This window comes from Dermacentor albipictus, chromosome 5 (assembly GCF_038994185.2).
Source record: "Dermacentor albipictus isolate Rhodes 1998 colony chromosome 5, USDA_Dalb.pri_finalv2, whole genome shotgun sequence".
Lineage (NCBI taxonomy): Eukaryota > Metazoa > Arthropoda > Arachnida > Ixodida > Ixodidae > Dermacentor > Dermacentor albipictus.
This window is the reverse complement of record NC_091825.1, coordinates 31,675,668-31,691,672: the sequence shown is the minus strand read 5'-3', so window position 1 is coordinate 31,691,672 and position 16,005 is coordinate 31,675,668. Positions and strand designations below refer to the sequence as shown.

The window sequence follows — 16,005 nt, the reverse complement described above, 5'->3', positions numbered from 1 at the left end:
AATACCTCATTCCTTCGAAGTGCTGATAGCACACCGCCTTGACGGACTCATTTATGAAAAAACTGGGCCTCGAAAATCGTGCAGTCAAGCGCTCGTATGTGAAAAGTCATTTTCAGTTGACACTGAATAGCCAGACACCTGAAATTGAGCTTGCATATGAGCGCTATGCGTTTTGCCGTTGAGTGCTTACCACAGTACAGAAAGTCTCTTAAGCATTCTTTCGCACAAAAAATAAACCACGCGGAATACCAATGCACATTCTTTTATTGTACGTAATAGCGTAGTGATGCAACTTCCTCCTCTGCTTAGCGCTCATAATGTAAACGTGTTTATCAGCAGATACAGTGATATAGCCACTTCGAACAATTTCCGTTGACTCCGTGCTACAATGAAATGCGGGCTGCTGTAATTTTACCACACGTGCTTTATAGTGAGTGTATTCGCTCACTGCATGTGTATTTCTCACTATCCGTATAGATAAATGGGTGTTATATACACGTAACGAATGTGCAACCAAAGACTACCTACGAAAGCCTACGTGGCTTTTCCAAGCGTCGCCAGATATTGCGATCGCAGCTGTCGTCGCATGTACTTTCCGGTGTCCGTCTTGGGAATGCTGTCAACGAAGACGACTCCTCCGTGCAAATGCTTGTGGAAGGCGGCTTGTTCTGCGCATAAAAATAGAAGCCTATCTTAAGCCAACCTTCTCGCTTGTGCAGTGCATGGGAGAACAAATAAATACGTGTATTTAATGCTCCAAACGTGCAACGTTACAATCGGGTCACGCATTTCCGTTACTATAATGAAGCGCGTTTATAGCTGGCGAGCGATAGTGAGCGACCCGCTGCCATGGCCTGTGTTTATCGTCTGGTGCTGCGCTTCTTAACACCGAAGAACTTTTGCGAAAGAAGGAGCTCGGGCGGATCAATTGCCTGCATATGCATTGCCAGGCTAGATCTACCAACAGTCTACAACATCCTCCACCTCTTTAGTGGCTTACGCGTTCCAATGCAGAAAATGCACCCACGCGTTTAATTGCATGTACGACGGCTGGATATCTCAGGCAGTGACATTTAAGAATGCTCGTGTACCTAAATTTCGGCGCACATGAAAAAAACACACTGTCGAAATTATTCAGCTGCCTTCCACTAGGGTGCCTTTCAAGTTCATCTCGTTGCTTTGCGGGACGTTAAACTTCACGAGTAAATCAATCTGTCGATGCACAGAAACCACAAATAAACAATTGAAATGCCCCTGAGACTACTATTCCTGTGAGGAGTGAGTGAGTGAGTAAAGACTTTATTTGAAAACAAGGTATTGACACATGACCTTGTTAGGCAGCCACGAGCCCCTGGGCCCGGGCGGCTTCTTCAGCTTTCTCGATGACCTTGGCCTGCAGTTCAGGGTTGGAGGTGAGCAACACGGCCTTCCACTGCTCAGTATTACTTATTTCGTGATTGGTGTGATTTGCGGCTGGGCACGACCACATAATATGGAATAGATCCGCTTTTTGCTTACAATGCTTACATGTATTAGGGTATTGGTCCGGGTAGTAGTAGTGATAGGCCACGGGGTTGGGGTAGGTGCTCGTCTGAAGTCGTCTCCAAGCTACTTCTTGACGCTTGTTAAGCGATTTGTGTGCTGGCGGGTACACTACACCGGCTAACCTGTAGTGCTGAGTTATTTCCTGGTAACTGACCAAGCGATTCCTCTCTGATCCTAGCGTGAGCCGTCCGGGTGCTCGGTTGGCGAGTCCTCGAGCGGCGCTGTGGGCGGCATCGTTACCGGGTAGGGAGGAGGGTGCTGGTGCCCAAATGATCTGGATCGGTCGTGGGTGTTGGTTGATGTCTACTATGTGTTTTACAGGAGCCGACACCCGACCTTTCGCAAAATTGCGTACGGCTGCTCTGGAATCGCTAATAATGTAATGACAATGTGTGGAGGCTACTGCCAGAGCGATAGCCGCCTCTTCCGATGTTTCGGAGCTTCTGGTGCGAATTGTACCACCAGCGCGTATTTGACCTGAGGAGTCCACCACTGCAAGGGACATACACTGGCGTTCTGTATATTCTGCTGCGTCGACATAGACTACGTCTTTGAAGGCGTGGAATTTCTGATGTAGGGCTTTGGATGACATTTATACTCCTCTAATTTGAGGCACCTTAAAAACAGTTTATTTTAATGCTAGGTGTGTCCTTATACTTGCGTCCATATTACACGAGCGATCTACGCGTCGATCTACAACCTACTGCAGGAAAGAAAGCTCAAGTATTTACGGTCTATCAAAAAAACTAACCAGCTCTGTCGAGAAGCAGCATTTATGTCTGAGTTTTCGACTCGTTATCGTGTACCAAAGCCCCACCATTCTAAATGTGCAACCTATATAAAGGATTATTAATAGTAAGTAGAATAAACATGAGGGCTTAAAATGTGACTGCACATGAACTGCAACCCAATGTTTAGAAAAATACCATGCGGGATCCCCAGAAAGCTTCACACAAAAAAAAAAAAACTCGTGCTGGTGTCGGGATGGAACCCGCGGACAACTTCTTTACATGCTCGACGCTTTACCACCTGGACCAACTACGACGCTAGCACGCGGTAGCACGGTAGCGCAAGGTAACGTGATAAAGCGACTGCCAGGCCTGGCGGAAGCGAAGGGCGAGCGTCCCTTCTAGTCCGGCAGGTGGTGGCTGTGCATGGATGTCAGCCAGGCAGAGCGCTTACGCCCGCCGCTGGCCCTATCTTGCAAGTAACTTGCAGCTGGTGCAAAGCCGACATGGTAATGCTTAGCTTCGTATGCGCTGTCTTGCTGGAGGTCGCGCCATTGCCAATTTTGAAAAAGCGTTCAAGTGAGAGCCAGGCAAAGCGTACGCTCCCCTCTGACTGCGATCTTCACGACTGCGTAGTCCCACTGAGGACGTCACTGTCAGCTAGCGCGCACCCAAACTAGCTCGCACCCAAACCTTTCTGAGTCACTGTCAGCCGCTGCGGTTGACTGGACGTGAAAATTTCACAGGCTTCACCTTGTACCGCCGGTCTGAAGATATCGTCGACACGGCATGAAACCGCAGTCATTTTTGGTTGCCAACTCTCGAATTGAACTAAACAACTTTTTTTGCCATTGAAATTAGTTACGATTCCCGGATAATTCAGCCAATTCTACGCCACCTTCTTTGTGTGAAAAAAAATACGTCTGCGAGTGTACTTATCGCATAAAAATGGAATTTCAATGAAACGGAGCAATGTGCTGATTTAAGGACATTGTTTTATCGACGTCCTGCTGTATGTGGTAGTAAATATGGCCCAATTTTCGCTTAATACACCAAAATGAATGTACGACTGTGACACAAAGGGTGTAGAAGCCACATATATTTAATATATGCGTCATAATTCACTGTGCATAGACTCATAATCAACACCGTTGCAATGACAAGCGTCATACATTGCCTTCGTCTTCGTAAAAAACACAGCTAACAGCTACAGGCAAGGAGACCTTGCTTGTGACATTCGCAACTGTGGCTGCCTTGTTAGTTTGCCCAAGCATTGTGTCATCTATTTTCTAACATTGCCGTGGGTAGGCATGTACTTTTTTGGCACCGTTTATGTATAATATTCTCCATGGTAGAACCAAGTAGCCCGAGTGGGTATCAAAGAAAGCATAAATTCATGCGCTGGTAATGGATATGGAAATGTTGACAACGAAAGAATAATTGTAATATTGACGTTAAAAAAGGCAGTACACAGGGATATGTTTCAGACTCTTCAAATGTTAGGTATGAAATTGAACGGTATCACGACCATCATCGGCGTGCACTACTATGTCTTTCCAGGAAAATCCGTTGCAGGGGCAATGAGCCTGCAATCAGTCTCTATTGAGATTTGCGCCGCAGAGTTTCGTAGAGTTCGTTGGAGGAGGAGCTGGACACTGTGGAAAGAAATGTCCATCGACTGGCGAACGCCGTGCCAGGCTGGGTGAGGAAACCACGTTGTAATGCGAGGGTTGTCCGTAAAGTAAGGTTCGCAATAATATTTCAAAATGAAAAACATGTGTACTGACATTGAGTAACCCATTTTTGGAATGCTTAGACTTTCCCCTATATTTCGATGTAATCATAGTTGAAATAAAGGCGTTTTTGAATGCGGTGTAGCATCTTCTTTCTGCCTGAATCGTACAACTCTCCCGCCGTGCCGTGAAGGTTGTTTAAAACCTATTCTTTCCGCTCCTCACTGGTTCTGAAATGCGTCCCACCGAGGTGTTTGTTCCATTCGGGGATGAGGGCAGGTGTGGCACAGTATCCTATCCAAATTTGTTAGTGAGATCGGTTGTTATACGGGCGATTTGAGGACGAGCGTTGTCCTGATGCAAACGCACTCCCTTCGTGAGCATGTCTCTCCTCTTGTTTGGCGAAGGTTCTACAAAGCCTCACAGTAGCGGACCGCATTGATTGTTGTACCGGTAGGCATGAATTCGCACAACAATAACCCTTTCATGTCCAAAACGACCCTCGCCTTTACTTTGCCGGCAAATAGTGTTTAAACTTCCGTAGTTTCGGCAACTTTGGATGTTTCCACCGACGGGCTTCTTCTTTCGTCTCCGTTGTCCTGCAGTGGGCCCAAGTCTCGTCCCCAGTGACAACAGAGGCCAAGAATTCCTCGCCATAAGTTTTGTAGGCCTAAAGAAGCTTGCGGGCCGCTTCAACACGGCACCGGTTGTGGTCTTCGGTAAGCATTCTCTGGACCCACCTTGCACGAACATTGGCATACCCTAGAGGGTCTGTCGAAATTTTTGTCAATGCAGGCCTTGCTGATATCAGGCATCATCTCGCAGAGCTCCCGAACCGTCACCCTTTGATATTTCAGCGTCGTTTCTTCTACTTTCGCAATCGTTTCGTCCGAAACCGATGGCCGTCCAGAACGCTGTACGTCCGTCTTTGAATTCTCTGCACCGTTTGCGCACGTGTTGTACGCTCATACACTTTTTTCGGTAGATTTCCCACAGTTTGAAATGAGTGAAATGAGAAATGAGGAATGAGGAAACATTACGAAGTGTGCTGCACGTACGTAACGGCACTCCCATGGAAACTGTCGAAGCTAAATAAAATCCGCTCTCATTTAACTACATCATAATTTGCACTAGGTGCGCTTAACTATAGAGGTACTGCAAGGATATAGCCTCTGAATTGAATACCATCGCTATTCATATTAGCTACTCGTAATTCAGGTGAGTAAAAAACTGGTGCTGCTATGCGACGAGGCAACATGAGACAACGATAACACAGACATGTAGGCTTTTGGCTCTTCGAATGAGAATTAATTGCGATGAAGCAAAACACAAACACGCTACATAGGAGAGGGAATTAACTTTTACATCTGGTTAATATTCAGAAAGTGTCATAAATTCACGTCAGCGAGCACACTGGCTCGCCTTGCGAGAAAATAACTTCCGAGCGCAACAGGTCACCTCTTCAGCAGGCGCTGAATTTTCAATATGGACCGGAACCAACTTTCTAAGGATACTCTGTTCCTGAAGACACAAGGGAAACCATGGCGCCAGTACAATAGTTGAAGGAAACGCTTCTGCGTGTCTGCCTTGCTGCACTAACGCGCTTTTTTCATTTTGTTCAATCAAGCTATGGCCGCAGCCATCGCGTACCCTGTGGATCTTTGGATGATCTGTTAGGACTGATCTTTAGAAGTTATTTGTTTGGTTAGCACAATATTAAGCTAATATGAATCCGCGGGCTGGTTGGTTAACATTCATCAGGATAACTTTACAGCGAAACGGAAGGACGAAATACCAATGGATAAAGCATTTACTTGCAACCAAAAGAAAATATTCAAGTAGCTGTTTTATTATTTATTTCCTTCTTTACTTATTTATTTATTTCTTACCTACTGCCTACACGCAGTGCACGCAGGGAGGGCAAAAATAAACAAAGAATGTAACGAACAAGAGATGCGAGCACTAAAAGCACTAAGATGCGAATACAACTGCCACAAAGCAGCCTGCACAATCTCTTCCACTTGTGTGTAAGTGAAGCTTCTTTAATTAAATTTTCAGGTGCAAGTTCTTTCTCTTGTGTCTCCTCGCCTTTTCGTTATGCTAAAAGAGTTACCATAATGAACAACATTGAATTGGATTGAAGCAACGTTGCGCGTTTCTCTTTAATGTCATCCCTCTTCATCGCACCTTTACCTCCTCCTGTGGGAATCCCTAGTATGCTTAGAGAGCAAGGTAAAACGTAGACATATACAAGAAACGGCATGGACAGCGTTGCGTACCTCCTTGTCTCTGTCTATGCTGGCGTCGCACTGTAAGCATAACTAGAATGACCCACAAACTGGCCCAAACTTTTTGCGTTGCTAGATGTACCTCCTGTGCAAAGTAGAAGCTAGAGCGCGTAAGCTAATGCCGACCTCACGCTTTCCCTCCTTCAAGTACCCTACCCTCGTCAATCTGCTGGGCTAAAAATTTAACCAAATGAATACTATCAACAAGTTGGAGTGGTAACCATATAGTGATTCAGGACTGTCCCAAAATGCTCACCGGACACGAGTTGCCTCAGCTCCTCTTCAATGCGTCCTTTTCCGGATGGTTCGGCCACCACGAAGGCGGTCGGCGCCTCCCCGAAGTCGGGATGTTCGATGCCTACTACCGCTGAGTCCAGAACGAGTGGATGGCGAGACAATAGAGCCTCTATTTCCGCTGGTGCCACCTGCTGGTCGAGACACTTGATCATGTCTTTGACACGTTCCACCACATACAGGTTGCCATCGTTGTCATAGTAGCCAGCGTCACCTAGACCGTCACAATGAGAGCAAAAAAAAAAGGAAGTTCATGGGCTCAATACTTTCCATGATGAGCTGTCCCTGCGGACTGTGAAGTGCGACAATTTTCGCTTAACACGCCCATGGCACGCAGTCTTATGCATTCGACAATCGGAGATAGTACGGTGTAGAAATGTAGTGCAGAGCTTGGCCTCTTTAACGGCCGTGCTAAGATATCGCTCGAGTAGAACTGGTAGAAGCATCGAAATTGAATGCTATGGTTAATTCCACTATGTACTGACTGTCATCTTTTCAGGAATTTGATGACCATGCGCGTTGGCGCCATAACGATCGTGCTAGAATATGAGCTACCTCAACAGCTGTCAAAATGCCGGAATCACGCATGTTTACGAAAAGAATGGCAGTCGACATCGCAAAGCAACCAAGAAAAGTGGGCTTCGTACCTTCTCTAATATTGATGCTGGCCTTTGTTTATTGCTCCTAACCATTATTTGCGAAAGATTTAAGAGTTGATTTCTACTATTCAGCAAATTATAGTACACAAATACAGCCACGAACAATTCGCTACTAACTAATCGTCATTTCATGCCTTCTACGATAGCGCAAGTAATACTTAGAACTCCGTTCTTGCCGCACAAAAGGCTTCAGTAGTGCATTTACACGAGGGTGACGTGTAGGGGCGTGTATCGGTCATTATTAATATCTCGATCAATTGAACTATAACTGTTCTTGCTCCTTGAGAGACAAAAATGGCATATATATTTAGACATTAAGTGCTGTTGTTTTGGTGTGGATGAAGGTGCCACCTGACCATGCTCGTAAATTTATCCGACGTATACGGTTCATTCACGCCACGGCGAGCAGAACCACCACCCCTATCTAACAACTCCGCTTCCGTCTGGCATCCATGTTCAGTGCGTGCTGGCTCGCTTTAAACAATAGCGGAAATAACAACACGGACAGAAGTGAGACAAGGCGTATGCGCTAACTTGTAATTACCCATGTATTCGTTTGCGCTATCCTTTTCCTTTTGCCGCACCTACAATGCTTAGACTCTACCGCTCTCAAATGTTAAATATTTTGTGTTCTTTATATTATAGATGTGACTTTCTTCAACTACCAATAAGGCTTAAACCTTAGACCTCATAATAAGCAACCTATTTGAGTAAGTAAAGAAATATTCGTAATTTGCGCAGTGTGCACCTGATTCCACGTGCTAAATACTTTCTACGGTTATCGGTGCTTGCTTGATTTTATTTAATTATTTTACAGCTGTAAGCCAATTACCTAACCAATATGTTCAACGGTTTCATTAGCAGGAGGCAACATCACCAACTGTAATCTGTGTTTGAAAGTCTTTCTACCCAAGTAATTAGGCCATGCATCGAATCTGCGCTTTTACGCCCAAGAAATAAAATATGGTTATGAGGCACGCCGTAGGGGAGTGGAGGATTCCAGAATAATTTTCATCACCTGGAGTTATTTAATGTTCACGCAATGCATAGCACGTGGGTGTTCTTGCATTTTATCCCTGGTCCTCGGGTTTAGCAGGGCAACGCCGTAGCCACTACGTCACCGCGGCAGTTGAGCAGGAAAGCGTTGCCGTTGCAGATTTGGTTTTCTTTTAATATGTACTGTCTAGTCGGGCCAACTTTTCAGAGCACTCTCGGTTCGAGGATTCATGGTGCTTACCACTTCGAAACCAGCGATGTTCATCAATCACCTCCGCAGTTGCACCGGGTCTGTTGTGATAACCTCGCATCAAATGCGGTGACCTAAAGACAATCTCTCCCGTTTCACCAGGTCCCAGTGGTTTTCCGGTGTGGCTGTCCACTACCTGCGTTATGCACTTGCAATTAAAAAGTGGATAGTCGAGCGAGTTTCTGATATTGTGTTTTAAACGAGAATGCGAAGAGCACGGCAATGAAACAGCACAGAGAGCCGAATTTTTCTTACACGGAATGGCGCAATTATGCGTGGGGTCAGCACCACGTAGGTGCGCGTTCTGTCCTGTAAGAGCGGGGCACTCAGTGTTTGTGCAAATATTGCATATCAGCATACAAAAGTTTCGTTTCAAGTTCATCGCTTCTCAGTCTGTCTCATCTTTCGAGCCTAGCCGGTTATTTTTGTGCATGGGAGCTTTCAAGTAGTTTGATATACCGACACTGTTATCTCAAATCACCACTAAAGTGCTTATAGCGTTCCTGCACAGTATAGGCCTCCACGGGACTCCGTGGATACCTTTTTGTGTTGTCGCATTTTTGTGTGCGCATAGGTGTGTAGGTATTAGGACTTATTCACACTGGTGATTGAGCAGCGAACGACTGACCGAAAACAGTCGCTTTTCAACAAAAGTGACCATTTGCAACCCCACCGCCTTATTTCTGTCATTGAAATGAAAAGTGAACAATCATTGGATTCTACCGGTGCTAACATACGAGGCCGAAACCTGGACGTTAACAAAGAAGTTGGAGAACAAGTTACGGGTGGCGCAAAGAGCGCTGGACAGAAAAATGATAGGCGTAACGTTAACAGACAGCTAGAGATCGCTGTGGATCAGAGCGCAAATGCGGATGGCCGATATTAACGCGAAAGCATTAAGGGCCCCTTGTCACAGAAAATCTGGCACTCGACGCCCGGCGTCCAGCGTGGGACGTCCCATCGGCAAATATAATTTCGGATCACGCAAACTCAAATTAGATTCCGGCGCTATCATGTCTGTAGGTTGTGTGTAAGTCGTACTTTTCGTATTTCATCTTGAGAAATTCAGTTAATTCAGTAGCTTGCTTGCGCCACTTGGAGGGCCTGGGTATGGGCGGTGCGAATATGATTTTGCCGAAACGACGTCCGGCGGTGGACAATGGGTGCCAACGCTGGATTTTCTCTGACCCGGGGCCTTAACGCTATCCCGTTAAAAGAACCACAATGCTCGCCTTCGTGCACAGTGCCCGCCGCCAGCGCATCCCGGTGAACATTACGGTTACATAAGCGGCAGTTGCCGGGAAGTGTGAGAAGCACTCAGGGATTTTTGAATGCTATCGCGTTCCGCACTTAAAGGTGAAGTTTCACCATACTCCAAATTTTCGTAGTTGGCATGTATTATGAAAAAAAATCAAAGCTGGGCAGGGCCATGTAACGCGTAGCGCAGATAACAGGTTCACGAATAGAGTTACAGAATGTGTGCGAAGGGAACAGAAGCGCAGTCGAGGACGGCAAAAAAATTAGGTGTGGCAATGAAACGAGAAAACTCGCAGGGGCAAGTTGGAATTACCTAGCGCAAGATATTGATAATTGTAGATAGCTGGGAGAGGCCTTCGTCCCGGCAGGGTACACAAAAATAAGCTGCTGCTGATGATGATGCGACCAGTTTCTTTGCGGCGAACTTGGTCGTGCGATGTTTCTGAGCCGCTAGTGTAAATCAGCGCTTATTGTGTGTGGTTGGGCTTTGATTTTTTAATTTTTCATTGAATCGCTTTGTTTCGTCCCTTACCACCTGATATGCCAAGCCTGTCGCTGGGCAAACCTCTCCAGATATAATTAAACATTCTCTCGCTCCCTACCTAAAATAACCTGAAAATCATATGCTTGAGTGAGGGAGTCTAAAACAAAATAACAACAAAAGAATAAAAAAAATATTCATGAAACAAAACACGTAATGAAACGCAATCTTCGAAGGGAGCCTGGAATTTATTTCATATACATTACGGCATCGAAACACGTTGGCTTTATGAAGTGCTCATTTGCAAGCGCTCATGAACCCTGTTTTCTACTAGGGCTGGTCCTTGCTGCAGAGAACAAAAGTCAGAAGAAAAATTATGCAAATCAAACGCAGACTTTAGAATATATCTGAAGCAAAACCTCCGTAAATTGGTTAATGAAATGCCACACATTTGCCTGTTTCATTCCTGCGTCACTGGCGTAAAGGAAACTGGCGTACGCGGACATGTGGTACCGCGCGCCCCTGCTACGCAATGTGGCAACCTTTGTATGATCGCATATTTCTCAATTTCTTCTAAATTATTTTAAATGTGCTTACCGCTTACTTCCCTTCTACCCATAACGGGGGAGGGCCGGTTCCCCGTTGTGGGTACTTGCCATAGTATGGAAATTATTATCGTCATCAACACGTACCTGGCGATCACTTGAACGACGGAGTTTAAGTGGCATGATAAATGTGTGCGTGTGATTGTGGCCTAACGTTTACAAAAGTAGGCACGGAAATGCTAGAAAGCTTGGCTTTATGAAAAGAATTGTGCTCGTGATAACGTATATTTTCTGCAACAAGTATATTTAGGCATAGTCCATAGTAAGCAAGGCCAGCTGCCTCGGCAATAAAAAGGGCGTGAAGATGGCAGTGCTGCACTGCATGCAAGCAGTTCGGCAGTACAATAGCGACGAACCAGCAGCCAGGGTCAGGAAAGCCCTAGAGGGTTCCCATTCTCGGAGCATGAAGTCTGTCGACGGTTGATTATTGTCGTCACAAAAGTTCTTAAGGAATCACTTAACAAATACATCGAATGGTATTCATATTTACACAATTATTAGAAACTAATCTCTGCGCAACCGTTTGGTTCATACTGAAGGTACAAAAAAAGACAAGTACTTATTCTAGGAGTGAAAGTATTTATACATTGTTCACGTCATCCCAAGGCACATTATTTGATTGAACAATGCGAGGTGTGCTTTTCTAGGTTCTTAGCTTTCCTGGGCTCACTAGTCTCAACAGGCACGTCTACTATTCACAGTTTGCATTTACAGAAAGCAGACTGTGTAGTACCAAAATTTAATTTAGCTATTCGCAATTATTCATCGCCTAATCGTATAATTTCTAATTTCTTTTTGACTTTTTTAAGCTCATAACAATAAAGCACAGCTGTGACCACTACCAGCCGGATCGCCCGAGAAATTTTCTGCGTGAAGCTCCAGGAGAAGATCTCTTAGCTTATTCCCCAGAGTTCGGCAAGGGTGTAGAAATAGAACTACCACCGGAATGTGACAGGAGGGAAATTTGCCCGCGGGAAGCAATGAAATACCACTACACTATTAGGTAGGGCAATCATGTTAGGTGTAACTGAATAATGAGCTTTCCTATCGTTCTCTAAATAATTGAAGTGCATGTGGTTAGACCTCAGTACCAGCTTAGAATGTCAGTCAGATGACGGCGCAGTTCTTCAGCAGTCACGAATTTGTTACTTATGTCGGCCATCTCTAAACCAATGGTGAACTGATCACGAGTGTCACAAATTCACGTCGCCAATCACCGGAAGCTAAAGTTCTCGTGCGATCATGCATAATTTTCATACCTTGTATTCCACCATCGGCAGTGGGTGGCCTACGCTGCTGTGACTATGTGTGTTCGGCGGAGTGACGCAGGCAAAGCCGATGATTTCAGACAAGCCGTAACCATTTCGCAAACTTGTCAATTGGAATACCTGCAAGAAATTTGTGCAATGTTTTTCATAACCAATATATGCATATAAAAGTTTTGAAATGAACTCGATCAACTAATTTGCAGACAAGACCGTAGCTCAGTGCAAGAAATTTAATAAGTCAAACAGTTAGACAGCCGCATAACAAATATCATATTATCGAAACCGAAAAGAAAAATGCAGCAAATTGTAAATATATAAGAAGTGTTCAAAACGCCACAGTAATTACTTCTATGTGAAAGAACTCTCCACTGCAGTGGAAACCCGACTGGCGTTGTGCTTGCTCCATGTAGTCAACTAACATGAGCATCTATAACTAAGGAGAAAAACATTTGCCCAAATGAAAAATGAAAGATGATGAGGATACAGCATAATGCGAACCTCCCGGTTATAATGATGAGTTGCTGACTTCTGAGTTGCTGCCTTGTCCGTACCGTTCTTCCGTTGTGCACGCCTGACATTATGCATAACTGGTTGTTAAGCAAATGTTTACTGCATTATAGATGGCGCTTGCTACTACAAGCCTTCGTGTAATTGTGTAATAACTTGCTATGGCACTGAATGTTTCGCCTTTCGAACAGAACTGCCTTTTCACTTTAATGCAGGCATAATTCCTCGCCAAATGCTTGGTTTTTGGAAAAGACAGGAAACGCACTTCGCTGTCCTTTACTACTTTTGTACGGAGTCAAATTTTAGCATGAAATAAGGCTAAGGTAAACGTGTCGGCAAATATTTAGTTGGCGTACTTCTCTAGTCATCAAAGCACCTCTCCGATGTCAATAATTTTGTCAGCCCGTTAGTTACTAAATTATCTGCACCAAGCAACCACTACTCATTTGCTGAAGTAATTTTCTCGCACAGCCACTGTTTGCATAGCGGCTGTTCGCCCTTGCACTTTTTGAACAATATGGCCCAAGTGTCGACTTGAGAGCCAATAGGCATCGTATTATGGAGGGCAGCAGCGCAAAATTCGAGAGTATGCGCATGCTGCCAAAGCGCCACGCATTGCAAGTGTCTTCGGTCAGGCGGTTCCGCAATGCGGAATCGCCCCCTGCGCTGACAGGTTTATGTTAGCCTGACAAGGATGAGAGAAACTGCATGCAAAAGCAGTATTGCTTTTAGGTTGGACAGCAAATCCCTATCGACGCTTGTCTCAACATTTCTCTCCTAAGCAGCTGAGCATATGACAAGGGATCATTTAAGAAGACAGTTTTACCCTAAAGGCTAAGCATTGCTAGCTACAGCGGAATCAGGGGTACTATGGGGATATTACACGCCGTATAAATTGCAGTCAACGTTTGCCTAACAGGAGGCAAACATGAAGAGATCTCATTCGATGACCGCGAGCACTTGCTGTCACACTTGTGGGGTCTTCGGGTCTCACAGGAGTACCAACCACCGCGGTTTCGAGCTCAGCGAGCCACAGGGCGGTATCAGCCGTCAGCCTCTAGCACCGCTACGCGGGAGCTCAGGCCACAAGGCGCTACCGAGGGACGCACGCAAGAACACAGTATTAACCTGAGTAGACGGAAATTGTTTATTTTATCTGGAGGTACCCAACACTGCACAAACGTTCAGTCCCGGGGCGACAGGCAACCAAAGGGATCCTGCACCAAGGGCAGAAAATACAGGCTCAAGCTGGGACACGCCTCTAGGAAAAGTCACGGCGGCTACGCTACCTGCTCTCGCGATCACCAATGGGCCAACTGGCGAGAGTTCGGGCAATCTCATTCGGCTTGGGTCTCCCATAACTGCGGCTCGGCATGGTACGACCTCGCGCGAACACTACGCACCCCTTCTTCGGTTGAAGTTCCAAGGAACTTATGTTCCTTAGAAGTTAATCAGTTTCTATTGTGTACATGTTGCGTAATATACATTTGTATAGTTCTACGTTCGACGCATGCGCAGCAGGAGTTCATTGACGATGACTCGCCTTCCCTTTCATCCTTTCTCTCTTTCAGCCCGTTGCAAATAGCATATATTTGTGCGGGCTTCAATAAAGATGCATGCTCACTGACCTGCAAAGGCAAAGTAGAAGTGTGGGTCCAAAAATTATTCTGGAGAAAACTAAAGTAATGCTTAACAGTCTTGCAAGGGAACAGCAGTTTAGGATAGATAGCGAGGCACTACAAGTGGTAAGGGAACACATCTAGTTAGGGCACGTAGTGGTCGCGGATCCAGATCATGAGACTGAAATAATCCGAAGAATAAGAATGCGCTGAGGTGCGTTTGGCCGGCATTCTCAGATCATGAACAGCAGATTGCCATTATCCCTGATAGAGAAAAGTGAATAACAGCTGTGCCTTACAAGTACTCTCCTACGCGGCAGAAATCAGGAGGCTTACGAAAAGGGCTCTGCTTAATTGAATACGATGCAACGAGCTATGGAAAGAAGAATGATGGGTGTAACGTTAATGGATAAGGAGGGAGCAGATGGGGTGAGGGAATGAACGCGAGTTAGTGACATCTTAGCTTAAATCAAGCAAAAGAAATGGCCAATGGCAGGGCGTGCAATGAGGAGGGAAGATAACCGATGGTCATTAAGGGCTGTGGACTTGATTCAGAAACAAGGGAAGCGTAGCAGGGTGCGGCAGAAAGTTAGGTGACCAGATGAGATTAAGAAGTTTGCAGAGACAACATGGCCACAATTAGCACATGACCAGGGTAGTTGAAGCACGGGAGAGGCTTTTGCCCTGCAGTGCATGGGCGTAGCCAGGATGATGATAATGAGGATGCCGACGACGACGACAATATAGCCGTTGGCAGTCAGCGCTTGTCCTGTGCTCGTCCTGGCCCGTGCGGATTTCTGGCGCTGTTTAAAATTAATGACCCGTACCAAGTAGCTCGTACCCAAACCCTTCTAAGACAATAAACCCCGTTAATGTGTTCTGTAAGTTCTGTTCTTGCTTAAGGCGAAAATTTATGAAGCTAATATTAAGAAATATTTTTGCCTTCGCAGCTGTGCCATGGGAAATTCGTGTTCGCACGACTCTTCTGCTGCTTGAAACGTACCAGAAAAAAGAATTAGCATCCAGTGTGCGCAGATAAAAGACACAAAGCTAACGAAATCACCAGGAGCCGCCGACACAGTATTCGTGCAAAGGAGTATAGTCGTAGCGATTTGACGAAGTACATTCGCAATATCAAAGCAGGGTTTTTGCGTGCCTTGTCTTGGGCGCAAATGAAGGCTGTCAGAATTATTGCGCATGTGTGTTTGCCTAGTACAAACTAGTACCTGAAACCTAAAAATTATATCCTCAATTAGCAGCGCACGTGTCTTATGATTTCAACCATTCCCATATAGCTTCCCAAATTTAAGAAGTACTAAAGATTTTCATATCTTCTTACTATGACGCACGCAGAGGAGTAACGGAAATATTATGCGAAATGACACAGGGACGGTTTATTGTAGCCTCTCGTGTAAAAAGAGAACGATTGCAGCTGCAGACCCTTTTTTTAGTTATGCCCGCAAAATTGTGCAAGAAGGCTTTGTCTTCTGCTACAATCACCACAGATGCTATAGCATTTCCTGTTCAGTTCTTGACTCGCTCTATTGCTGAGTCAGGTTACAGCGCCGTGATATAATTACTGATGCAGTTCTTCCGAAATTCTGTGACAATAGTCTTTCATCCAAAATTTAGCATAATCGAACAAGGGAAGAAACACAAGAAAGGGCATTGAAGACCCAGGGCTCTGGTAGGACAATAAATGATGATGATGATGGCGATGCTTTGCTAGAAATGTTCCTTTATTACGATCGTTTATGACCCATATCGGCACGGCC

General features: G+C 45.3%; 1 protein-coding gene across 2 annotated transcripts in view; it reads right to left on the bottom strand.

Moving 5' to 3' along the window:
* Nucleotides 1-246: 246 nt before the first annotated feature.
* The window catches only part of LOC135913847 (uncharacterized), an 89,455-nt gene continuing 73,696 nt past the window's right edge, over nt 247-16,005 (bottom strand). The window contains exons 8-11 of one of the 2 annotated variants that reach the window (XM_065446547.2): nt 12,096-12,224; nt 8,485-8,629; nt 6,551-6,802; nt 247-668 (exon numbers count right to left, since the gene is read on the bottom strand). In XM_065446547.2, coding sequence (XP_065302619.1) covers nt 535-668; nt 6,551-6,802; nt 8,485-8,629; nt 12,096-12,224 — 660 coding nt within the window. In that variant the 3' untranslated portion in view covers nt 247-534. The remainder of the gene's footprint in view (nt 669-6,550; nt 6,803-8,484; nt 8,630-12,095; nt 12,225-16,005) is intronic. The other variant, XM_065446548.2, reaches the window with a different exon arrangement.